Source organism: Mesoplodon densirostris, chromosome 8 (genome assembly GCF_025265405.1).
Source record: "Mesoplodon densirostris isolate mMesDen1 chromosome 8, mMesDen1 primary haplotype, whole genome shotgun sequence".
NCBI classification, from domain to species: domain Eukaryota; kingdom Metazoa; phylum Chordata; class Mammalia; order Artiodactyla; family Ziphiidae; genus Mesoplodon; species Mesoplodon densirostris.
This window is the reverse complement of record NC_082668.1, coordinates 49,404,182-49,431,835: the sequence shown is the minus strand read 5'-3', so window position 1 is coordinate 49,431,835 and position 27,654 is coordinate 49,404,182. Positions and strand designations below refer to the sequence as shown.

The following is a 27,654-nucleotide window of genomic DNA, read 5'->3' as shown; positions in this document are numbered from 1 at the left end:
CACATACACACACAGCTACACTTTTTAGATGACCTGGTTACACCCACCTATGTGTGGAACTCTTAGTCTTCTTTAAACCCCACCTTTCCTAGTGTTTCATAGCCCCCTTCCATATACCACATGGTTAATTTCTTCCAATTCAGTGCAATCTCTGCATGCTGTAATGTTTCTCCAGTGGCAGGCACCACCCTGGATTATAATTTGTTTATATGTTCCTCTGTCCTAACAGGTAATGAGCTCCTAGAACGCAGGGATTGTATGTTGCTTATTCCAAGCACCTGACTAAATACTGGCAGGTGGTAAGCATTTAGAAAAATATTTTTTGAGCAAATGAAAAGTATAGACTATAATTAGACAAAACGTAATTAAGAATATCTTACGATATAGAAAGAAATTCCAATTTGGGCAGAAAGAGGAATTTAATCAAAATCTGGAGAGCCGCAGTTTAATTTCTAGCTAACCAGTGATGGCCGTGATGCCCCAAAGCCCACATGGTTAAGAGATCCTGGCTTTTTGATCCGCCGATGCTGCGTTAAGTGCTGTGGGAGCGTAATCAATACACCACCTTCTCTTCTACTTTGCGGACAGGTGGAGGGAATTTTATTCCACTTTCTGCAAAATTTCCCGCTGTCTAGGTAGGGGCTAGAGGATCTGAAGGTCTACCAGCCCCCAGAAAGGCTCTCCTTTTCCGTTTACCCTAGGAAGCCACCACCAGCACTGCGCCCCAGCACCCCGCCGAGCGCGCGCGTCCGGAGCAGCTGAGCCCGGGGTGGTAGCGTAGACGCGGTGCCGGGCGCGGAGCTCGCCCCACCCCGCCCCGCGCGTCACGTGCGCGAGGATGCTAACTTCCCCCTCCTCCTCCTCCCCTGGCGTCTCCTCCGCCGCCCCAGCCTCCTCCTCCTGGTGAGGGTGTGCGAGGCAGACCGAGCGAGGGGGACCGAGCGGGCGGGCGCTGCCAGAGCCCGCAGCCCTGGCGCCCGCCGCCGCCGCCGCCCGGACCTCCGCCGCAATATGCCGCCGCGGCCCTCTGGCTCTCGGCCATGGCGAGGCTCAGCCGGCGCGTCCCTTGCACCCTGCTCCTCGGCCTGGCCGCGGTGCTGCTGAAGGCGAGGCTGGTCCCTGCGGCCGCCAGAGCTGAGCTCAGCCGCTCCGACCTCAGCCTCATCCAGCAGCAGCAGCAGGAGCAGCAGCAGCAACGGCAGCAGCAACGGCAGCGGGAAGAAGCTGAGGAGGAGAGGCCAGAGGTGCCCGGGGCATCCTCTACCGTCACTGCTCCCGGTAGGTCCCGGCAGCCCGGCCCTGCCTTTCCTGCTCTGGTCTTCCTGGCCTCCTCGCCGCTTCCCTAGCCAGATGGTTTCCCATCGCCTGTCTCTACCCCCCACCCCCCGCCACACCACCCCCCCCAAACGCCTGCCTGCGTGACCAGGATTCGGGCTCTGCTTTGGTTTTGGGAAGATGCCCTTTCGGTGGTGAGCTTTCTGGGAAACGCAGAGCACTGCAGTGAGGTGGGGAGAGGTCGGGAGGGATGGGAGTGACTGCCTGGATTGATCTTTTTCTTCTCCCTCCCTTCCTGAATTTTCCCCTCCGCCCTGGGAATGATTGCACACACACACACGCACACACACACACACACGCACGCACACACTCTTCTCAAATCCTTTTAGCCTTCTGTTCTTTATCCTTTTCTCTCCTAGAGACTGAAACATCTTGCAGTAGACACCCACACACCCCCTTTCACCAACTCGCTCCGTCTATATATTTAAATTTAGCTCTGGAGAAAAGAAATCTTGATTTATTTGATTATTTATTTTTGTCTCTTCTTATCCCGGGAGTGGTTGAAGGCGGTTTGCAAGAATGCCTTCAGTATAATAAGATGAAACAAACCAAAAAACGAAATAGGAGTTTGTGGCTGAAGGAAAGGGAAAAGGAGAGGGGGCTGGATGAGGTGAAGGCTGTAGCGGATGTTAGCACAGCAAAGCCTGCCCCTAGAGAGGGGAATCTCTTTACTTGTTAGTAGAAGGTAATGAGGCAGATTCTCCACACTATTCAGCTGAGGGTGAGGAAAGCCCTTTCGGTATACGTGGCTGTAACAGTCCCTCAGTTCCTGCCTGGTTCCCCTCCATTAAAGCTACACCGGTAAGCAAAAAGCTGGATTATCCATTTTAATAGCTTCTCCCTACCCACCAACTCCAGTCCCCTTCCCTACTGTAGAAGCTGCCTGCTCTTTGGAAAGAAAAAAAGCCATCAGTGTTTTTTTTTGGCAAGTGGGCTTAGGTTTCTGCAAAACCAAAGCGAATTATAACATTTGTTTTCGCTTTAGAATCCTGCCTAGAAACGTTATACGAGATGCCGAAAATGGGATTTTAAAGAGTAGGATTCGGAATCTTATTTTGTACTGCTTGCTCCTCATCAAAGAGCCATACATACTCAGGTACACCAGCTGCGATTCCTGACACAGACAGAATGATTTAATTTATCAGAGTGCTCTGAGCACAGGATGAAATCACCAAAGTGTGCCGGAAAGCATGTGCTTCTGACACCCTCTCAAACCATTTAATAACACGTGAGCGTGGCTGAAAGTCCTGAAAGAGGTGCTGTGTGTGGTGGTTTTCCTACCTGGCTTTTTATAACTGAAAGTGCTAACCACAGGGTACTGGCGAGGCAGCGATTAGATATACTGTTGGGTAAACTGAAGGAGATGAGAGATAAGAAAGTGATGGAGAGCCTGTCTTCGTTATGAGAGGGGTTTCATAAATGATGAAACGGAAGTCAGAGTGGTGATGGATTTGCAGTATATTTTTATTTCGATTTATCGTCTTTCAGGAATATTAGTGAATTGGGTTTTGACTACTACCATATAGATAGGTTGTGATGAAGGTTACGAATAATGGAAATAATATGAGAAACTTCTGTATCCAGCGTACGGGTGAAAATATTTGTTTTCTGATATGTGTGATGTAATATTTTTGAAAAGGGTTATTTTTGGGGAAGCTAGCAGTTTTTGTCTTACTTACCTATTAGATTAATGAAGATAAAGGAACCACTAGCCAACAGATCAAACTAGAGCCTGAAAAGTAACATAAGATGACTCTTGCATTTCCCTCAAAAACTCTAACCCTCCAAGCCAGTGGCAAACAAGGGAGCAATTCAATTGACCGCTGTTGTAGTTACAGGAGTATTTGGGTTGTATAATGAAACATAACCTATAAACAAATGAACTTAAAATGTTCCTCTGAGCACATTGTGATCTCTAGGTTGAACTGGTCTACCTGCTTCAACCTTTGTTCCTCTACTGTCTATTCTCCTCACACAGTTAGTGATTTTTTTTTTTTTTTTTTTTTCGGTACGCGGGCCTCTCACTGTTGTGGCCTCTCCCATTGCGGAGCACAGGCTCCGGACGCGCAGGCTCAGCGGCCATGGCTCACGGGCCCAGCCGCTCCGCAGCATGTGGGATCTTCCCGGACCAGGGCACGAACCTGCGTCCCCTGCATTGGCAGGCGGACTCTCAACCACTGCGCCACCAGGGAAGCCCTAGTGATCTTTTTAAAAACATTAAATAGGATCATTTCTGCTCACAACCCTCCAATGGCTTCCCATCTCCCTCACACTAGATGCCCAGACCCTGAAAATGGCCCACAAAGTCTGAGATCCTCTGCGGCCCTCTCACTCCCGTCTCCCTCAGCTCTGAGAGTAACTCAGCGCTGGGGCCACACTGGCTCTTTGTTTCTTCAGTTTGCAAGTGGGCTCTGGTGTGGGGCCTTTGCACTTGTCATTTTCTCTGCCTGGAATTCTGGACCTTCGGTTCTTCAGGTTTGCTCCAATCACGCTAACAGAAGCCTTTCCTGACAGCTGTGTTAAATAGCCATCTGCATGCCCTTTCCTACTGATTCTCCTCCATGGCACTTACTATCCTCAGCCCTTCTTGTAAGCCTGTCTCCCCTTACTAGAATGTAAACTCTCTGAGGGCATGAACTTTGCTTTGGTCATTATTACATTGAATTATTACATATATTTCTAGCACCTAGAAGAGCACTTGCTATTTGTAGGCACACATTTTTTTGAATGAATGAATGAACAAAAATGCTGGCACCAAGGATCTCCTTTACTTTATGAGTATTTGTTATTTCACATCTTGTGAAATTCTTCATTGGAATTTAGCAGAGCCATATAAGCATAAAGAAATCTTCGGTAGAAATATTTGTAAGTGGAGGTTATAAAGTATATATATTTTGGACTTTTAATTTTAGCTAATTTCAGTGTTTATGTTCACTACAGAGAACTGCTAGATACAATACTTAAGTCCACTTTTTAGGTTCTGTCAAGAAGATTCTTTACCCAGGTGCACTTATAATCCTCTTATGGGTATTAACATACCTTTAAATAGCTCTAGGAGGGTATTAACATACCTTTAAATAGCTCTGAAGGAGCTTTAATTCATTCTTTGCCTCTGTATGGTGCTTCTGATTCTTTGGACATGTTTTGTGAAAAGCTATAGGACTTTTCTCAGGCAATATTTAGAAAACTAATAAGACTTGTTTAGTGACTGTTACATGATTGAGCCTCCTAAGTCCATAGTAGAGAAACTGACTGCGGACTCTGCTGACTCTGGATTTTATTATTTTGAAAATTTATGTCTCTTCATATTGCTGAGAAATGAGAAAGTAAGGTTCAAAGAAGTTGAATATGAGATTTTAAAAATCCAGGATGTAAAAAAAGTAAATTTTCATTTTCTCATTAACTTCTAAAACACCATCCTTAGAGAGTACCGAGAATAAAGACTAAGGCTGAGATCTGTTTTCTCCGGTGTCTGCAGCAGCTCTGATGTCTCCATCTGCACCAGTATTTGTTAGAAATAAATATTTGAGGGATGAGGGAAGAATTAATTTGGGGGTTGGTGGTAGCTGAGACAACCATATCATATTCAGTCTGATGGCCCATTAGATGGGAGGCATGCTGGGGATGGGGGCAAGGGGAGCTGGAGAAAATAACGAGCTCCATTTCAGATTCTCCATGCGAAGCACAGACACTGGGGATCTCCATGGATTTTTATAAAAGTCTTCTGCATACAGAGAAAGCCTCTTGAGGGATATATTTTCACAGTATAAACATTTTTGATTGTACATTTCACTGATCTATATTTTTAAACCTTTTACCTTGGAAAATGTCAAATATATAGAAAGTAAACAGGATAGTATTAAAAAAAAGTCCATACCCATTACCCAGTTTTAACAATGATCAAATTCTGCTGTGACTGTTTCACTCACACCTCCATCCATTTCCATTATGTGGGATTTTTGGGGAGAGCGGGGAGGTAAAATGTACATACATTAAAATGTACTAAAATGTACATACCTAAACTGTACTCTTTTTTTTTAAACAATAAACTATAGTTTATTGGGTGGGGAAAGTGGTGTTTGATTTACAGTGTTGCCACATTATATATATATTTTTTAAATATTAAAATATATATATATTTTTAATGTTAAAATTTTATTATCACTCTAGGTTTGCCTTAGAAAAATATTCAAAAGTCATTTTCAAGTGAGCTTATGATTATATACATTTTGTAAGTATTGGTTTAAAAATATCAAAAGTCATAAAATGAAAGAAAAGCTGTAAAAGCTACTTAATGGATGTCCATACTTCAGATTCTGGTATTAATATAAACTGTATTCTCTTGACAAATGGATATACCTGTGTAACCATTACCCATATCAAGATATAGAACATTTATATCACCTTAGAAAGTTCCCTCATGCCCCCAGGCAATCTTTGCCCTGACCCATTGACAACTGTTCTGATTGTTTTCATCACTGATTAATTTTGTGTTTTCTAGACCCTCATAAAATAGAACCATATAGCATGTACTTTTTTGTGTCTAGCTTCTTCAGCTCAGTCTAATTTCCATAGGTTTCATCCATGTTGTTGCATGGATGTTCAGTAGTTTGTTCCTTTTTACTGCTGAGCAGCTGAGCAGTATTCCATTGTATCAATTACTGCAGTTTGGTTTATCACTTCTGATGGATATTTGGGTTATTTCCAGTTTTAGCTATTGTAAATGAAGCTGCTACATTCTTGTACTTTTTTTTTTTTGCAGTACGCGGGCCTCTCACTGTTGTGGCCTCTCCCATTGCGGAGCACAGACTCCGGACGCACAGGCCCAGCGGCCATGGCTCACGGGCCCAGCCGCTCCGTGGCATGTGGGATCTTCCCAGACCGGGGCACGAACCCGCGTCCCCTGCATCGGCAGGCGGACTCTCAACCACTGCGCCACCAGGGAAGCCCTCTTGTGCTTTTAAAGTTAAAGATTTTTTTCATATCCTATGTAGCTGCGACCTACTTAACAAAATTTTAAAATACTGAAATTCAGTATAGAATATTACTGTATACTTTTTATTAAATTCAAATAACTTGATTTAAACTTTTATTTAAGCTAACCTGATTGAAAATCTCCTATCCATGAAAGCATTTGTTTACTTTTTTTCCGTTCAAGGAATTTGAAAATCAATAGAAGTGGGACTAGACATTGGCTGTTTTATCTAAAGTACTCATGCTTTGAAGGCCGTATTCCCAGATGGGGTAATTATGATTTCTTTCCAGGATTTTAATAACCAAAGGGAGCTATTTCTTGGTGTTGATTACAGGTTGAAAAACACATGCCATTGTGTTGAATTTCAGTCCAGTTTGTTTTAGTGGTGTTTTTTCAGTGTTCTTAATGTGCCTGAACAGAAACAACCAAATATTTTTCTGAAACAAAACTCTTCCCCCTAAGTATATAAATATTGAACTTAATTTTCTTTCAACGTTCTGTCTGACTAGGTACTAGCTGCAGTATTGTTGTCATTCATTGACTTGGCTTAGTGTGATAGGTCTTAATTTCCTTTCCTCCAAGTTGCCTTAGCTAGGAAATGGACATAATATTTTCCATCTGCTATTGATAAAAAGTATGCTTTGGAATAGTTACCTGGAAAATTCTAAAACTATGAAAGCTATGCATTGTAGTGAAATACATCATAGGCGTAAGAAAACAGCTTCTGTTTGCTTTGAAGATTCTGTTTGGAGAGGTCTCTTTAATTGCCCTTTTGTGTAAGCACAACCCATATGTCCAAGACATATCAGATTCTGTGCCTCTTAAATTTTTTTTTTTTATGACTGTCTATGTTATGAGGACTAGGCAGTATTCTTGACTACTTGTTGATAATGTCTTGGAGTATAATTAGGCCACTTCACTTGGGCCTGAAATGAGGAATGATTTCTGGGTGCCCTTTCATGTAGGGTAGAGGGTGTCAAGGAAATGGCAATTGCTTTCCACGTTAATAACGTGTCAAATCTGTGACCTAGTGAGCCTAGACTGTAAAATGTCTCAGCAATGTCATGGGCTTCTCTGAAGCTTTGAGTTGGTAATGCCTGTTAATTTCTCCATGTTAAGTTTCTGTGTCTTGCACAAAAACCAAGATTTAAAATTAATTTTATTTATATGTGACAGAGATTTCAATTGTTATTTAATGTTTTTTTTTTCTCAAGTAGGTTTCTATATCATGACATGAGGGTCTAATTTAAAATTAAACATTTGCCAGTATTATCAGTTATTGTACTTAGTTTTGTTCCTATTCACTAGAGAAACAGCACTTAGAAACTATATAGTTTTAGTTCACTTGTTAGCTCTGCTAAAATTTAGAACACATATAGAGCTAAGCCATTAGCAGTTCATATCTGTGGACCTAAATACTAGTTGTGCTTTCAGTGACCACTTGATCAGTTGGAAGCTCGTAGAAATGTCCAGCCTCACCTGGGGCTCATGCTGTAAGGCCTGTGGCCTACCTCAGGGGTAAGTGCTCCAGGGCTGTTGTAGAATTCCATATTCATTGTTCTTTCTAAAATAAAATAAGACCAGTGTCCATGGTTTTATTCACACCTACCTGTTCCGCCACTTTTTTGTAATAGGAATGTGACACAAACAGAAACAGGATGGGTAGATGGATTATTTGTTTTTTCTAATGGGTTAGCTATAACCAGGAGTTGAATAGAAGCTGCAAATGTCCTGGATTTTGACCCATTCCACCCTTGCCTGTTTCCCACCCCTGCCCCCGACTGCCAGTGTTTTTGAAAATGATAGAAATTAAGCTGTCAAAATATGGCTCTATATAGTTAAATGGATTATGTTTCTTCAAAACTTTAAACATGCTGCTAATGTTTTCATATTTGTATGAGTAGGATTTGTTTATAAATGTCTGGGTGACTGAGACAGGATTACCAAAAGAATATCCATTTACTGTAAAAATGAAGTAGAGGGAGGCCACACTTTTTGCGTAAGGGGAAAAATGTCACCAAGGATTATGGGTATAGTAGGATTTATTTAACTATTTTACTAAGTAAAATGAACCATGCATGGATCAATAAGTGTGTCATGAAACACAGATTATGATTCAGTTTGTGTACCTGAAGTTAAAAAAAAAAATCTGTCTGGTCACTTTTAAATTAATTGGTGTATTCCAAATATTTGCATTTAAAAACAAATAACTTCTCCTCATAAAATAAGTACTTTCCAAAACATATTTTACAATATTTTTGTGCTGTTAGATTCTGGACTTTTAGCAGAAAAGCTATGATTTAATAATTCCCCAAATTCCAGTGTTTCTTTAAAGTAACCAGAATTTGTCTCATTCATAATCATATGCAAGAAAAGTATCTCTGTACTAATGTAGGAAACAACTAATGTGATCTCCTAATGCTATTTATAATGAAATGATGTCTAATATCAATTAAAATATGCAGTAATTTAAAAAAACCAAAAGTTTTCACTTCATAGATTAAAATAAGACTTGGAATCATAGGCTCTTGGAATTGGGATGAGGTAGAAATGACCTTCTCCTAAGTGCTTTGCTCTGGCAGTGTTTTAAAAGTATATAACATAAGTTGGAACACATCCACATCATTTTTTTTTAATCTGGTAATTTGTAAATTTTTTAAGACAGTTATTTTATTTTTTATTGAAGTATCGTTGCTTTACAATGTTATATTAATTTCAGGTTACAACATAATGATTCACAATTCTTAAAGGTTATTATACTCCATTTATAATAATTATTAAATATTGGCTATCTTCTCTGTTCTGTACAATATACCCTTGAGCTTATTTATCTCATACATAGTAGTTTTTACCTCTTAATCCCCTACCGCTGTCTTCCCCCCCACCCCTGTAAACACTAGTTTGTTCTCTATATCTGAAGTACTATTTGTTTTATTTTTATTTAAAAATTTTTATTGAACTATAGTTGCTTTACAATGTTGTGTTAGTTTCTTGTGTACAGCAAAGTGATTCATTTATACATACATATATATTGAATATATATATATTTTGTTTTTCAGATTTTTTTCATTATGGTTTCTTAACAAGATATTGACTATAGTTCCAGTGCTATGCAGTAGGTCCTTGTTGTTTATGTGCTACTCCTAAATTTCTATGTATGTTATTCCCAAATTTCTAATTTATCCCTCCCCCCACCTTTCCTCTTTCGTAACCATGTTTGTTTTCTATGTCTGTGAGTCTATTGCTGTTCTGTAAATAACTTCATTGTATCATTTTTTTAGATTCCACATATAAGTGATATACGATATTTGTCTTTCTGACTTACTTCACTTAGTATGATAATCTCCAGGTGCCACATTCACATCTTAAAAGAAGTTGTGGTACCACCTGGCAGTTACAAATTTTGATAAAACTGTTACTTAAGGATAATTTGATGATTTTCTTCATAGCAAATATAACTAAGATAAGTGAGCTTTTTAATAGTTTTTCCCTACCCATGGATTCAATTTTGTGAATCAGAATAGTCAAAAGAATGTGTCTTTTTAAATTGCTTCTGTGCCATAGTATTTCAAATAGGAAAGAAGTCTTGTGAATCCGTAAAGCTTGGTGAATATAGGGTGTCAAGATGTAGAAGGTGAAGACTTCGGAGGCTCATAAGAAAAGGAGAGGTAATATAATTCACTGTGACAAGTTTGAGGGGAGGTCAAGTAAGTTCATAGGGAGAGAAAGTACTCACAAATGGTGAATCTTCTTCTCCCCTGTTTGTGTAAGGGACTCACTGTCCCTTATACCCTATATGGCAGAGGTTCTAGGGAACCAGTGGAAGGGTGTAGAGGGTTTATGAGCACCCTGAAATTAATTATACAGTCTCAGTTATCTAGTGTTGAGATCATCTGTAAGATTTTCAAAGGAATCCTTGACCCCCCGAAAGGTTAAGAAAACCTGCCATGGTTGATTAGGCCTTTGTAAGTGGACTCAATAAGAAAAGAACAAAGGTAACGTTCAGGCTCAAATAACATTTTTGTGTTTTCCTAACATTTGAGGTTTCTGTTGTTGTGTACATGTGATGGGTAAAATTAGTAAGCGCGACAGCAGCATAACCAGTCCTGCCAGAAGGCCTAACCCTCGAAGAAACTGACTGCGTGGGATGCACGTACCTTGGTCGATTCTTTCAACCTTTGGCTTTTCCATTCTGTTTGTAGAATGTCTACCAAAATGCAATAATTATCTTTTGATAAACCACATGACTCTGAATTGTTTTATATCCAGGTTTCATTATATAATAACCTAGTGGGATATCTTATACCTGAAAAAAACCCTCTGTTCAGAATTTTTTGGCAGTCAACCCAGAAACTCTCTGCATCTTGGCTCCTGGCTCTTGCCCTGAAGGATAGGGTCACTAAGATTAAGTTAATAATCTTCATAAGGGCTCTGATTACTTTGTGAGTCATCCAGTCCCTCAGGCCTGATTATAAACTTCAATGCATTTTAGCAGATGAGGGCTTGCCCTTGTTGTTATTAGCCTACAGAGAAGGCATTTATATAAACTTAAGCCATTTCCCACCTGCTGAAACAAGTATTAATCTTTGGCTTTTTAACAGTTTTGGGGTCAAAATAGTAATTTCAGGCCACTGTGATTCATGTCTGTGATCGAACTTGCTCTTTTCAGCACCAGCGCTCTTCTCGGCTTTCAGAATTAATATCATCTCTAAACTCATTGAAACTCATGTTTTCCTTATTTACTTTTTTTGATTCACACCTCTCCTGGTTTCACTAATAACTGACTACATTGGAAAAGCTAGATGCTAGGAAGAGTGAATAGCAGAGCGATTCCTTGTTTTGAGGAATGGCTTTATATTGCAAAATGTTTCCTTCATTTGAAAGTCCAAATGGAAAAGTTTGTATTTCAACACATTCTGATGTTCCAAAGATAAATAATAGCATGTGTTGAGACTTGGAAAGCTAGAGCTTCAGAGAATGGCATGGGGGCACAGACAGGGAGGTAAAAAAAGACACAAGCTCCCCCTGACAAATCCATCTTACTGTGGCCTTTGTGTCTCCTGTATGTAAGGACTGGCTCACAGACTGGAACTGTATGCAGGGACTGTATATGGGGCCCTTCATGGATCCAGCAGCTTAGAGATAGATCTGACAAAGGAAGATGAAAATATGGTGACCCAATTTACTCCCCTTTCTTCCCTATCAATATCCTTTGTCAGTAATACAGTCTAAAGTCTGTAACTCTTAAATAATTTGCATGCAATAATTACATTATATTGTAAAATTATACTTAAGTATTATAGGCATAAAATATTTGATACTGTAATAGGTAGGTAATTAAAATATCTTTATATTCTAAAAGTAGAAAAAAATTTTTTCCATTTAATTTTACATTCTCTCCTCTCATTCTCCTCTCTCACAAGGTGATCTCATCCACTCCAGTTGCTTTAAATACCACCTATATGCTAAGACTTCCCAGAGTGCACTCCTGAATATATCCACTGATTATTTTGACATCTTTATGTGGATAGATCACAGGTATTTCAGTTTAAGCATGTCTAAGTCTGGACTCTTCATTTCTCACCAGACCGTCCAGGATAAAAAAAAAATCCCCTTCTTATTTTTTTTAAACTAGGGTCACCATGCTGTACATTACCTTCCAGAACTTACAGCTGGCAGTTTTCAGTTTTCGACCACCTTCACCATTCATCCTTCCTTATTGTTACTAAAAACCCCACTGTTATTAAAGTGCCCCTCTGGCCAATAAGGAGAGGTGAGGGTGCTGTCCTTGCCGCTTCCTCTACCTTCCTCTCGTAGTCCATCACCAAACCCACCAAGTCTGTCTCCTAAATATTCCTCATCTGTTAACTTCTCTTCATCTTCACTGCCCCTGCTCTAGCCCAGGTCACTCTTAACACTCTAGTTCAGGTTAGCGTATTAACTGGCCTCCTCGTTCCATTCTTGGTGCTCTAAAAATCCACCAAGAAGTATGTCCAGTTATGGGAATCCTCCCCCAACACCCTACACATAGTGGTTTTTTTTTTTTTTTTTTTGCGGTACGCGGGCCTCTCACTGTTGTGGCCTCTCCCGTTGTGGATGGAGCACAGGCTCCGGACGCGCAGGCTCAGCAGCCATGGCTCACGGGCCTAGCCGCTCCGCGGGATCTTCCCGGACCGGGGCACGAACCCGTGTGCCCTGCATCGGCAGGCGGACTCTCAACCACTGCGCCACCAGGGAAGCCCCATAGTGTTTTTTTTTTTTTTTTTTTTTTCTTTTTGCGGTACGCGGGCCTCTCACTGCTGTGGCCTCTCCCGTTGCGGAGCACAGGCTCCGGATGCGCAGGCCCAGCGGCCCTGGCTCACAGGCCCAGCCGCTCCGCGGCATATGGGATCCTCCCAGACCGGGGCACGAACCCGTATCCCCTGCATCGGCAGGCGGACTCTCAACCACTGCGCCACCAGGGAGGCCCCATAGTGTTTATTTTTAAGAACAGATTTTATCAGGCTTCCCATGACATTGAGAACCAGTGACCTATAGGGGCCTGCACGCTTTCCCACCCCAGTCTCAGCTCCAGTTCTCTGTGCCTTGAGTGTGACAGGTTTTGTACCTCAGGGCCTTTGTACAGGTTGTTCCTCTGTATCTCTGCTTGCAGGACTTCCCTGATCCATGCAACACACACACACATACACATACACACACACATGCACACTCACTCTCTCTCTCTGCCCTGGCTAAATTCATTTAAACTTCAGGTATTAGCTTAAGTGCCACTTCGTTTAAACAGATTTTCTTTAGCTTCCCAGTCTGAGCTAGGTTCCTCTGTTAATGTGCTCTTGTAAGCACCTCCTAATTGCTCATGGTCTGTAGTTGATCTGTAGCTAGGCATCTATTCCATAATTCCATATTTGTCTTCACCTCTAGATTGGAAGCAAGATGAAGCCAGGTGCGATAACTGTTCTGGTTGGGACTGTACTCCTGTATAAATAGTTGTTGAGTGAATAAATGAATGACTGCATATAGATAGATATTTGTGCAGTTGATTATCTTCTTTCATCCCCAAGCTTGAGCAGGCTTCTCTAGAGAGTATATATATATGAAAAGAATATTATATAGGGAAACGACTGTAAGACATGCAGAATGAAGTGGCCAAAGTATGCAGGTTTTATATCAAGAGCAATTCCATGATTTGAAAAAAAAATATACTGAAAGAGGAACTGGTATTTATTTGGATTTAACACATTATATGTTGGTTTATATATGGGGCTAGAGATAACATAAAGATTCCTACAGTAAATGATTTCATTCATTTAAAAAAAAATTTTTTTAAACAAATCTCACTAATTGCAGAGAACACTTGGTGGGGACATAGAGAGACCACAAATAAGTGTGATAAGTGCTTTATTCGAGGAGTATATAGGAGACTGTGGGAACACAGGTTTGAGGGGAAATAATTTGGCCTGTTTCCTGGAAGAATGCACATTTAAAGTGTGTCCCAAAGTGATATAGAAAAGCAAAAGGAAATAATTTATTATTTTTGATTTAGATCTATTTTTTCCATTTCTTTTGCGATTAACAGTATAATAATTCTGTTCCTTTTATCTTTAGTATCCTCTAGAATTCTTTTTTCTTTAATTTCTCTTTATTTCATACTTTTACTGCTCATCATTCCATGCTGTTAGAAAAAAATAACATAGCTCTTCCACCGTTTCCTCATTTCTTGAAGACACCAGATGTGCCCACTCCTTTCTAAACAAAGGAAATGAATTCAGGATTCAAACATAAGCCCCATTTCTATCAATTTAGGTCTGCTGTGAATTAGCAGTGACTGTGTCTTGCCTTTACATTGATATATAGCAGAAATAACTCTCCCCTGCCTTAACAGTGGGGTATCACCACCTCGACCGAATTGTGCTGTTTTCTTACATCTCAGTTCTCGACATGAGCACAGCGCAGAAAGCTGTGTCTTGAGGTCCCTGTAACCTCTCTCTCCCATCTGGGCCAGCCTGTTGGCCACTTCCCCGCCCTATCATGGGAACAACTTGGCTTCTCTTCTTTCCTCCTCAGTGACCCCAAATTTCATTTCCACACCCCACCACAAGGCAGTGAGTGACTTAAGATTTATTTTGTTAATGATTGTGTTTGCACCATCCGAATTGAGACTTTAAAAAAATGTAATTGCACATAGCGGTTGTCTGGTTTTCTGCTAAATCAGAAAGTATATGAAAAATAATAGATAGAAATTTTATATATTCATGAACTTTTTCTCCATTAAGGTTAATCTAGAGGCGTACTCATAGCAAGAGCCCATTTAGCTGAAATTACCAATGCATGAGAAAAGTTCTCACATTTACTTGAAGCTTTATACATTGAGGTATTCTTGTGGATACAGTCGAAGTTTGCTCTTACCACTTTAAAGCACCCTATCATGCAGTTTTTGCATTTTTTAAAAATCCCTGAAATTCTGTAAATCTTCCAGGCTAGGGGAACTGAGACACTGAAACAGGTGGCTTAACAGGGGGAGCATATGGGCCGACTCTGGCTGTTTTCCCCCAGGCTCTAGCCCAGTGTGTCTGCCTCTCGTTCTTAGGGTGCTTGTGTGGTACGTTGTCTTTGGGTTTTCACAGACTATAGGAGGAGATTATACCGCATAGTCAGCATATGAACTGTATTTACATGGAGGAGGCAATATATTAACGTATTTAATGAAAGACATTGTCTTAACCCAACAAATCTGTTCCCTGCTTTAGACCTTATCTATTTCTATCCCTTCCCTAATCATTTGACCTGGGGAACCAGAGATCATCACTGATTCTGTCTTCTCTCTCTCCCACACTCACCTGTCACTCACTGGGTTCTTTTAAGTATTCATCACAGTCTTTAGTATCCATTCCTTCTGTTTCATTTTCATAGCCACTTTCTCAGTCCAGCCCATTGCTGCCCCGCCCCCCATCTGTTTGGATTTATACAGTAATCTCTTAGGTCTCTCTATTTTTTACTACCTCTAATTCAAACCATACCCTTTCTACATGTATCATCCTGAAACACTACTTTCATTTTTTATGCTTTCGTTATATTGTCATTTAAAATTTGAAGTCTTCTGTCAGGCTTCTACTTCCCTCCAAATTTTTATAATGAATACTTTGAAATACTGTATACTGAAAAATTCAATTAGTGTAATGGGTATCCATATATCCTCCAAGATGCAACAGTTGTTAAAATTAGTCATTTTTGCTTTATCTCTATTATTATGTCTTTACACACACACACACACACACACACACGGTACTGCAGAACCAATTGAAACTTAAATTTATACATCTTGACTTTTCATCCCTAAAAGCTTTAGCATGCTTCTCTTAAGATCTGGGGAACATTCAGTGGGCAATAACACTTTTTTTGAAATGGTAAAACAATTATTAAAAACTTTTAATTGAACTGTGTAAAAATCAATGAAGAAAAGGTATAGAGCTTCAAGTAAAGAATGAATGAGTAAATGAATCTTATAGATTGTATGTGGAATTTTTAAGAAGGTTTCAGTTTGGCTTGTTATATTTGTGCAGATAACATATTACACATCCACCAGGTTGTGATAAGACTGAGTTTTGTATAAAGGTAGCAATTTAGCTACATTATGCTCCAAAATGGGAGGTTCTGCCAGGCTTTCAAGTTACTTTGTTTTTTGGTCATTTCCCACCAATCTAGGATCAATTCCCATTAATCAAATTTTTACTTGTAACTTTTATGGTGGACGTATATAGGACTGTCTGTCTGGTACCTCTCTTCCCCTTTCTTCTGCTTATGCCGCCCTTATCCATCCACATTTGATGTTGGAAATGGTAAGACGTAAAACCTGAGAGTTGTCATCAGCCATGCTGCCCACCATGTGGAGAAAGCCTATGAATGGAAATGATGAAGCCAGTATTCAGAAATGGAGTTCCTGGTCCCAGTCATTCTCCAGATCAGCTGGATAGTTGCCATCCCTGTGGTTTTCTTGTACAACCCTTTCTTGTATCCATCAGTTGATAAATTTCCATTTTGCCTCAGGAAACTCTGGTTGGATTTCTGTAACTTTAATTGAAAAAGTCATAACTAGCTTTTTTTTTTTTTTTTGCTGTACACGGGCCTCTCACTGTTGTGGCCTCTCCCGTTGCGGAGCACAGGCCCCAGATGCGCAGGCTCAGCGGCCATGGCTCACGGGCCCAGCCGCTCCGCGGCATGTGGGATCTTCCCAGACTGGGGCACGAACCCGTGTCCCCTGCATCAGCAGGTGGGCTCTCAACCACTGTGCCACCAGGGAAGCCCATAACTAGCTTATTAATATGTTATTTCCCGAGCTAAGTCCTAGCTCCAAGGAAATTTTAAATCCTTTGACTCTTTTCCCTCCCCATTGGCACTGCCTCTTTTTTATCTCTAACTCCACCAGAAACCAACTTAGCTCTACTTTTTTCATGAAGATTTTTCAGTCCACAATTATTTTCTCTTACTACATCAGTCAGTCTCTATTTGGTGATTCAGTACTTGATAACATGGTGTTTAGAATTAGTCCCTAATTGTTTCTGGTGTGTTTATTTTGTCTTTCTTGCGCTTCTGAATTCCTTTAGAGCATAGATATATTCCTTCATTCGTTTTTACATTCCAGAATACCTACCACTCAGTAAGTGCTCAATAAAAGCATGGCATGTTGATGCATAACATGCTATGATAGTATATATTAAGAGAACTATCTAAGAACCAAGGATCTTTTGTTATTCATACTATTCATTTACTCCTCATGCCTATCACGGTGCTAGACACAGGGTAGGTGCTTTAAAATTCATGTTAATTAAAAAATATGTGTTCTTAGATTTATGAGTTTGGGGTAAATGCTGATGATATTAAAATGAATTTGAAGATGATTCAAATAATACTTTATGATGCTTTAAGATTGTGAACTGTCAGTCAACCATGTACAGTTCTTAAACCCAGAGTACTTTGTCAGAGCCATTTTCTTTCCCTTTTCTATATTTTTGTTTCCTTTTACTTCTACCTTTATTTTTTATCTCTCATTAGCACTTAGTTTTGTCACTTTCTGGTCCATGATGAAAAAAACCTCATGCCTCTCACTCCTGCTTCCCATTTTTTCTCACTTACATTTCCCCCTCACTTCACAGTACTAATTTAGATGTCCTTAGGTTTCCATAAAGGGATCTTTTTTCCTCCGAATATTGCCCTCAGGCCTCTGACTTACAGAAGCAAATTTCTAAATCTACATTGCAAACAAGTACATTTAATTAATCTAGTCCTCAATAATTATCAAATAAAAGGTCTGTGTCACAAAAAGCATAATAAATGAGGGCAGACATTAAAGATTTTTTTTTGGCACTTTAAAAAACTGGGCCACTAGCTGAATTGCAGTTCATGATTGTAATTTTGGAGGGGAAAGGCCTTGGTGAGTTTGAGCCGTGGACGAAGGCCTGTGTGGCTGCCCTGGGGAGAGTGAGATGAGAGGGTGGGGGGATGGGGTGGTAAAGGGATGCAGGGCTCAGGTATGGTTGGTTATGGCAGCACATTGGCTTCCGTGCACTCCTACTTGCTTCTGTGGTTGATGTCTTTACCAGAAGAGGAATCCTTCTAGGGCACGTGGTTTGGTGGCTAGACCATGGCCTTTGGAGTTGGAGCAACTGGAGTTCAAAATCTGATCTGCCTCTTCTTAGGTATGCTCTTGGGCAAACTAACTAAACTTTCTCTGAGACAGAGATAATGATACTTACCTTGCAGCATTGTTAGATATTAGAGTTGATGTATGTGAAATATCTAGAACTTAACAGATACCTATCAATTACTGCTAGTATTAGAGATGATTTTTAGTAAATTAAATATTTCAGAAATATGAATATTCTGTCTTGATTTATATTCTATGGTGGTAAGGATTGAATAAGTAGACAGAAAAGGTAACGTGTCAGTTTTACCACTTTCTAGTAAATGAGGCTGGATTTCTTTTCATTGCTTTATTGCATTTCCTATAAATTGACTCCAAGAGAATACGTTTATATAGTAAGAAGTATTAAAACATATCGTGGAATAAAATTTCTGTTTTTCCTTTAAAACAACCTAGAAACAACATTGTCTTTGGAACGTTACCTCAAGCAAGCAAGCAAAATATATTTGAAAGCCAAAAATCAGAGGGAGGGTATTCATCTGTGAGCTTCATGTTTTCACTACTAGATTGATTCCTTTTGTTTTGCTGAGAAGACAAATTGGCTCTTAAGAAAGGCTGAATTCAAACAGTAGATTTTATTATTCTTTCTTCTGTCCAGAAAATCTTAACATGAGCTGGAATATTCTCAGCATACAAATAAGCCAACGGATACTGGCTGTGGTCCTTTGGAAAACTTTGTATGGAAAAGATAGTGTTTCTTCTTTATGGAACAAACAGAAATGTTTTGCAGCTCGCCTCCTTTCTCTTTTTGCTAGCCTTGGCATTGTGCTGGGGAGTCAGATCTGTCCATTAAAATGGTGTGTCTTGAAACATTCTCTTTAGAAAAGAATTCTGCAAAGCAGATGAAATCTTAATTTATTTTTGAATACGTGTCTCAGAGGAGTAGTAAATTATGTTTCTTTGTGGTATTGCGGTTACTACCCCACAGCAGAGAAGGGCATTGACATCCTAGTGGAGCCAGCTGATTGATTAACATATTGATTAGATCTGGAAGATTGTGTTCTGTAAAATTCAAGGCTGACTGAATTCTCAATTGGTATGGCAGTTGCATCTAACCAGTTTAAAATTTTCTAATGTTAACAATGTTCACAAGTAAAACAACATTTTAAGGAGTTTTCATTGAAAGATGGGATGAAAGAATGAAATAGAATTATTATAAACTACACATTAAGAGAAAAGGATTCAGAAATTATTTGCCATTCTTCTCTCTATAAGTAGGAAGCAGGAGACAGTCATGAATTGTAAAGGCCAAATAGGATTCATCAGGAGTTTACTGAAAATTCCTAGTCATGATGATACAGCTGTGTTCAAATTTAAGTAGTAAACCAGATGAAGGTTTACAAAGTTCGTAGGACAAAAATAAATCAGAGCAAGTAGTTTAGGAATTATTTTTAGTCCACTTTGAATGTACATGGAAACAAAGGATTCAGCTATGTCAGACTGATTTTTTTTTTCTCTCTGTACTTTCAGAGCCTGGCAAGTGGCAGGAAGGCATTATCAACCCTGGCCTTGTGTTGGGTTCACAGTAATAGCTTCCTGAATGGTTGGATCAGTGGATAAATGTATGCTTCTTGATGGGTTAGGTGGAATTGATTGACCAGTGTGGCAAAGGCTAATAAGGCAGCTGTGTCTAAAGTGATGGCTGGCTAAATATAAGATTTGATCTCTACTGCTCAGTTCTTAACCTAAAGCAGCTTCTGCTATCTTCTCAGGCATTGTCATAAGAGAGAATTAGAAGCACTTAGTTTAGAAGTGGTAGTTTCTTAATCTATTAAGTCCAACAGTTCAAAAGTAAATATGATACACTGAAGTTCTAAGATGGAAAATTATTCAAACAGTCAAATAGAGATGGGCATATAGTATAACACACAAAGTCAATATAGCAACTGCAGGTGAACATTTACTATGCAGAGTCTCTTTGACTTTTTGAAGGAACTTTGAAAAGTAAGGTTTTTGCTCTCAAGATACTTAACATTTAATCGATAGAGAGGGCATAAACATATGTAAATATAATTTAACGTAAGATGCCATAATATGCCCCATTAAGAGTTTCAAAGTGCTGTGGGAACCTAAGGGAAAGAGAGACAAACTTTCAATCATTAAGGGACTGATTTCCCAACTGCTTATGGTTTCATTAACTGCTTTTTCGTCACCACAGTTTTAGAGCCTACATTACAGGGGGTGGCTGGAAAGCAATAAGGAGAATGTTTTTTGTGCTGATTGTCTCTCAGTAGAAGGCCAGATGGTAGAAGGAGGAAATAGAAACTTAAGATTTTGGTTTGTGTTTTTATATTTACTCACTTATTCACTGTAGGAATACATTTTCCCACTTCTATTCTGTTTTTATTTTTTAAAATTTCATCTTAATTATAAAAGATTTCAAACATATAGAAATATAGTCTATATAGTTTCATCACTGAAAATAATCAAATATTAGCCTTTTGCTCTATTTGTTTGAGATTTCTCTCTCCGTCTTTTTTTAGGAAATAAAAATTAAAGATCAAATCAAGCCCCACTTTCATCCCCTTTCCCTCATTATCCAGAATTCATCACTATCCTGAAACTGGTGTTAATCTTTCTGTTTCAAAAACTGTAACCGATGTGCATACATATTATACATATCCTTTAGCAGTTTGATTGTTTTTACTCAATATCATGTTCATTGTTGATACGTTAACATCTCATTAATTCAGCTTAATTGCTACATAATATTCCATTGTATAAAAAAACCACACTGATGGGCAGTTAGATTTTTTTTTTTTTTTTTTTTTTTGCGGTACGCGGGCCTCTTGCTGTTGTGGCCTCTCCCGTTGCGGAGCACAGGCTCTGGATGCGCAGGCTCAGCGGCCATGGCTCACGGGCCCAGCCGCTCCGCGGCATGTGGGATCCTCCAGGGCCGGGGCACGAACCCGCGTCCCCTCAATCGGCAGGCGGACTCCCAACCACTGCGCCACCAGGGAAGCCCGGCAGTTAGATTTTATCTAGTGTTTTTTCAGTTTTCAATAAGCTTTAAGAAATATGAGAAAATTTAAAAAGCACCTATACTTTTTATTCAATATGTACAGTTATTTGTATTTGGTGCATAATAATTATTTAAATATGTATTCTGTTCTCTTTATTTATGAAGTAATACTGCTTTCAAAGCATTCAAAATGAAAGCAATTCATAAGGAAAACGATTCATGTCATACCTAGTAAGGATGCGGTGCTAGGCTTGTAAGGGTGTTAGCAAAATTATTTTTTAATGTGGTAAATATTACTTTCGATGTTTGCTTAGGCCTGACACAGCATGCTTTGTGTCGAAGGATGAGACCACCATTCAATATCTGAGACAAAAGCAAAATGCTGAATTTGTTGCATGCTTGACAGGGAGAGCTATGTTGGTCGGGCACAGTTTTTCTCAGTAGAGCAGGAAACTGACCTTACATGGAGGTTTTTGAGGAAGTGTTGAGTTCTGGGATTGGCGGGCTTTCAGAGGTGTTGTGGGATGACGTTGGCAGTGGAATCTGGCTTCTCCGGTGAGGCTTTTGCTGTTTGGATAGCAGGGCAGAGGCACAGTCGTTGGAGTGAGTCTGCTCCCGATTGGCTGATGCTCAGAAGTGTTGGTCACTGAGTGGTTGCCTTACAGAGGCGTGCTCACTGAGGCAACTTGTCAATGTTGGATTGGTTAAAGGAGTTGCAAACCAATTCTGTGAAACTGAAGGCCCCTAGCTTTGGTGCCCTTTCTCATGCTAGTCCTTCTTCCTGATGTGTCCTTGCGTCAAGTCTGTATTTTAAAATTTAGCTACTTTTTCGAGTTTAGCCTCAGTTAATTCCTACTTGAAAATACCTCCATCCTCTCACTTAGAATTCATATTTCCCTTTTCTGCATACCTATAAGACTTTGTTCATATCATTTTTTTTTTTTTTTTTTTTTTTTTTTTGCGGTACGCGGGCCTCTCACTGTTGTGGCCCCTCCCGTCGCGGAGCACAGGCTCCGGACGCGCAGGCTCAGCGACCACGGCCCACGGGCCCAGCCGCTCCGTGGCATGTGGGATCCTCCCGGACCGGGGCACGAACCCGCGTCGCCTGCGTCGGCAGGCGGACTCTCAACCACTGTGCCACCAGAGAAGCCCTGTTCATAACATTTTTGTATGCCTTTCCTGCTAGATTTTGAACTGTTTCAGACCTGAAAGTAGGTACTATTAAATAGAATAACATAAAAATTTAGCAGAGCATAGTTTCTGATACAAAGATGGTGTTGAATAAATAAAAGTTATGATATGTGCTCCACTGGATCTGGCATTTAACCTGATGCCTGGTCAATATTCAATAGCTGTTTACTCAAGTGAATTTCATCTGGAGTTTTGAAAATATTGTGATGCTCCCTATGGACCTTTCTTTCATACAAAATGCATACTGCTTTACCTTTTAAGATCTTTTGATTTCATGTTATTTTTTTTTCACTGAAAAAAGAAATTAATGAATGACTTGTTTTGCTTGAAATTTCCAGGCCAATATATTGCCTCTCTGCTAATACTGTAAACTGCATCCCATTCAGGCTGTAGTAGTCATGCTATGGTCATGCTTTAGGCACTCGTTCTTCAAACACCAGAATTTCTGTTTACTGGTCAGTATTCCTTTCAGATGTCTAATTAAAGGGAAATTGCTACATTTTACTAAGTTGTCAGAGGAGCATTGGAGAAAATTCTGGTACTCATTCTGTTTAAATCTAAACACTCTCCCCACAGGGTGGGTCTCATCTGCTTAAGCGAAATGCTGACAGTATGTTTAAGACCCTTTTAAAAAAAGCCATGCTGAAGCATGTATCTGTCAGGTTCTAAATAAGTTCCATTTTCTCTGTACTGATTTAGACATATTTTGCATGTAGAGAGAACAAGGAGAGTGTCTTCTGAAAAAGGGAAAATGGATGTTTTATTAAGTCCTTTCCACTTTATTTTACCATGACTAAAGTCTATAAATTCACCAATGCCATCTCAAAACAACAAAATAGGTAGTATATGTTGGGCTCTTTGTCAGGCTATTGTTTGTCTACTTAGTTTTGTTCATAAGAAAGCTCTCTCAACCTATCGAGGGTGTGAAGAAAAACAACAACAACTAACAATGTTGGAATGAAATTTAAAGTAAAAGGAAAATAGAATAAATGATTTCAAAACTTTACTGAATATTTTTCATGGTAACTCCCTGGGGAGACAGGAGCAGTCATATTGATATATTGACTACAGTGAAATAAAATATGAATACTCTTCTGTTTACACTATAAACTGGTATCATATTCTGGAAAGCAGTTTAATAATACATATCAAGAAGCTTTAAACAGTTTATACATTTTGGGCTATTATTTTTCCTCCCAAGGAAATAATTGAAAATTCAGATGGAGATATATGTACATGGATTTTAATTAAAGCATTGTTTGTAAATGCGAAAAATTATAAATGACTAAACATACACTAATGGGAGAATAGGTAAATGAATAACAACCCATAGAATATTCTTTACTAATGAATATGGTAATTTTGAAAAATATTTAATAGCATGGATACATGTTCACAACACAATCTTAACTGAAAAACACAGCATGTAACATTCTTTATCTATTTTCTTTTTTCTTCCTACTATAATGCATGCTCACTGTAGTAAGTCACATCACATGTTGTAGTAAGTCAGAGAGTATCACCCCATGGCCCAATTAATAATAGTCAGTGTTAACAATTTGGTCAGTTTCCTTCACACCTTACTTCATGCTTATATAAACATATACACAATTATATACGTATATACAGTATGTTTTTAATTTTATAAATCTACTTATAGATTTTAAAAGTACTGGGTGGAATCCAGTACCGTATGGAATCCAGTACTTTAAAAATCTATAAGTAACTTGGATGGAATCCAAGTTATTTCTGAGAAATTGGATTAGGAAATTTTTTTTATTTTTCTGTATTTTCCAAATTATCTATATAGAACATTAAAAAAACACTGAGTGAAGCCATACCTGAGTTAACCAGGTATTTTGAATGTGAGAAGGACACAGAGATAAATGATTAAAAAATAGCAGATATCAGTGATTTAAAAAATACCCAAAACAACCAACAATAACTATTAGTAGACGTAGCCACCGAGGTCAGCTTTCTTTCGTGTCGGTATCCCACGTCTCTGATTCTCTGGGGTGCTTGTGCGAGCTATGGAATAAATGTGCATGCCCGTTTCAAAGATAAGAAGTTTAAATTCTTTTATAGTAAAAGAAACAGAATACTTGAAGAGGATGGCTTTAGGTCATGACCCTATCCCCTTGGGATATACTTATTGTTTAGGTCAGTGGTTCCCAAACTTGGCTGTACATTAGAACCATCTGGGACCTTATGAAAATTTGATTCCCTGGACTGCATCTGCAATGATTCTGACTTAATTGGACTGGGGTGGGGCCTGGGAATATACCAAAGGTTCCCTGGGTAATTTTGATGTCTACACAGGGTTGAGAACCACTGTTCTAGGCAAAGAGAGTTGCACATGCTGGAAAAGGTAACAATAGTAACACATCATGCAAATTGATAATTTTGAGGTTTTGTTAGATTTTCATTTAATATTTCATGTATTTGTTTATTCAAGCAATCAGTCACACATTCAGAAAATAATTGAGTAGACACATGCATGTTTACAATTCTAAATGTGTTTTTTTCAAAGAACAATTGTTTTCTGGAATGTTCTTACTAAGACAAAGTGAACAGGCACTTTTAGAAAGATGGATGCTAAGAGTTCACACACGACTCATTTCTTGCCTAACATTGTTAACTGGAATAATTTAATCATACAATTCTCTTAACTCAAACATCTTATGTGCACTTTTTTTGGTACTATCACTCTTTTCATTTGATTCTCTCAGGTACATATTTGAAGGCAACTAATTTCTTTGTATCTCTCACAGTGACTAGTACAGATCATGCATATTGTAGGTGCATGTGTAGCATAAAATGACTGCTCAAACCCAGACTCTGGAACTTTCTTGGTTCACAGTCCTTTTAGTGCCTCTAATTTTTTTTTTTTTTTGCGGCCAGACAGCAACTTCTAACAACTTAGTAGTCATTTGAAAGAAATAATACATATTTGCTAATTCCTTAATGGGATGTACTTGTCTGTTAGACACTGCACAACTTCTCTGACCCTGGAGTGAGACGGAACACTGCCATCCTCATTTCTGTTCAACATTGGTTTTCATGCAGTGTTTACTTTTTAGCAGAACAATCACTGAGCACTCAACTTCACAAAGATCTCATGTCATTGATTTGAGTATAGCATGTTGAATTATGGACTCTCAAATTAGTTTGCTTTCATGAAAATTTAAAGTATCTTCTGACACCTCTGAGTTTGTTGTGTCACCTTTGGTGGCTTCGAGCATAGTTTAGATTATTGTGGCCCCAAATATGGGGCTTTTGATGTTCTTCTGTTATAGGCACGACAGAGGATTTGTCTACTAAGTTTTTGTTGATTATGTTGTTTGCTTCAGATATCCAATTGCTAAGCCTATGCATACATTCTAACAGAAGACTAATCATAGTCTTTCTTTATAGCATTAAGATGTGGAACCACTAAAAACAGATACTTAAAAAAAGCACTTGGACTCAAGGCACTGTACTAATAAGTACTTTATAGGATCATATTCTTTGATTCTATCATGTTTTTGAAATTGAACGATCTCACAAACAATGGTAAAGAAAACTTCCCTGCTGCAGGACAGAGAGGAATAGGCTGTCTGTCCTGTTGCGTCGGGCTTAGAGTTGGTGGTCTTTGGGCAGTAGTGCTTGACTGTTCTCTTGGCAGGAGGTGGAGGGTGCTGGCCATTCCAGTTGGGATGGACCATGACCCTACCTTAAAGCCCATTCTGGAGAAACGTGCTAACGTGGGCTCCAGGAATGAATTCTCTCTTATGCCAGGTCCCCTGGCTTGGAGTTGTGCAGCCCAAAATAATAATCACACTTTACAATTATTTGCTCTTTGGAGTATTACATCCTTTCTGGGAACTTGGTGGGGAATATTCTGTGGGGATAATTTGAGGGAGACATTTTTAGTTTGGTAAGCTAAATCTTTTTCAGGATATTTTTTTTTTTTTTTTTTTTTTTGCGGTACGCGGGCCTCTCATTGCTGTGGCCTTTCCCGTTGCGGAGCACAGCCTCCGGACGCGCAGGCCCAGCGGTCATGGCTCACGGGCCCAGCCGCTCCGCGGCATGTGGGATTTTCCCGGACCGGGGCACGAACCCGTGTCCCCTGCATCGGCAGGCGGACTCTCAACCACTGTGCCACCAGGGAAGCCCCTTTCAGGATATTAATTATATAAATAGCAATAGCTTGATTCTCCTTTTGGCCTGGATGACATAGTCCTTTCCAGACTTCATTCATCAATTTTACTAAATTAGGGATACTTAAGGAAATTGAGTCATTAAGTTGCAAAGAAGGCTAGAGTACTCTGTGTTCAGTTCAAAGAGTTCATACTTAATTCATCCCCAAGCGGGTATCGTACACCAGCTAACACATCTAACCTGATTTCCATTGTTACATTCACGAGAGGGAATATTCATTGATTGTTGGTTCTCTAAAGGTCTTCTCTCCTATATACTATCGTTAATATATTTGAAGTACCTAAGGGAAACACATTTACCACTCACAGATTCCTAATGGACTGCTCCTTTTAAATAGCGTTTTATTAAGAAACCTAAGTCTGTGTGAAATAGATTTTGTAGCAACTTTATATTTTTAAATTCTTTAATTATTTTCCCAAATGGGTTTTTTTCCCTTATAGAAGTCTCTTGTTTTCACCCATATTACTTGTTTCCATTTTTATTGTCAACTTCAATTTTGGCTCCTTGATGATCTGCTACAGAGATTTTTCCAATTAATTATTTAGAATTGGGTAATAATTGGTAGAACTTAATCTTCATTTAATTGCTCTTCTAAGGAAAAGCCACAATGGTTGCCCTAATCTTGTTTTTTAAAGTTCTTTCTCAACATCACGAGAGTGAACATATCTGTTGAAGAAGTTATTGAAAGAAGAACTGGTAAAGAATCAAAGAATCTGTACTTTGCTTAAAGTACATAACTTGTGAATGTTCTCTGCACAGAAATGGTTGCTTACACATTATCTCCTTTCCCCTCCCTCCACTGCAAGACTTATCTACCTCATATCACACATTTGCACCCTCCCTTGCAGTTATTAAGTGGACCTTTCTGGGCTTGGCTGATGCGTTTATTTTTCATGTTGTTTTTTACTCTTTATCCTTTTGCTGTTACAAATCTTAATTGTGAGTATGACCTGCCAGTAAGTGGTACCTTTTGCCTTCTGCCGAATCACTGAATGAGAAAGTGGTCTTGGGACCCCTGAGACATAGAGCAAGAAGGACTGGGAGGGTAGGACTCATGAGAAGTATAATTTTGACACAGACTTTAAGGAGGTGAGAGTAAGCCATTTGGATATGTGGGAGGGGGTGGGGGTGGGAGAGAGAACTCTAGGCAGAAGGAACAGCCTGTGCAAAGACCCAAAGGTGGGCACTTGCCTGGCTCAAGGAAGTGCAAGGGGCTGATGTGGATCAGAGGAGTGAGGATGGAGTGGGGGGGATTAGGCTCACAGACTCCGTGGGGCACATCATCTCAGGCAA

At 39.4% G+C, this 27,654-nt stretch overlaps 1 protein-coding gene across 1 annotated transcript in view; it reads left to right on the top strand.

Moving 5' to 3' along the window:
• The first annotated feature begins 879 nt into the window (after window positions 1–879).
• The window catches only part of FAM171B (family with sequence similarity 171 member B), a 67,136-nt gene continuing 40,361 nt past the window's right edge, over window positions 880–27,654 (top strand). The window contains exon 1 of the mRNA XM_060106748.1: window positions 880–1,278. Coding sequence (XP_059962731.1) covers window positions 1,041–1,278 — 238 coding nt within the window. The 5' untranslated portion in view covers window positions 880–1,040. The remainder of the gene's footprint in view (window positions 1,279–27,654) is intronic.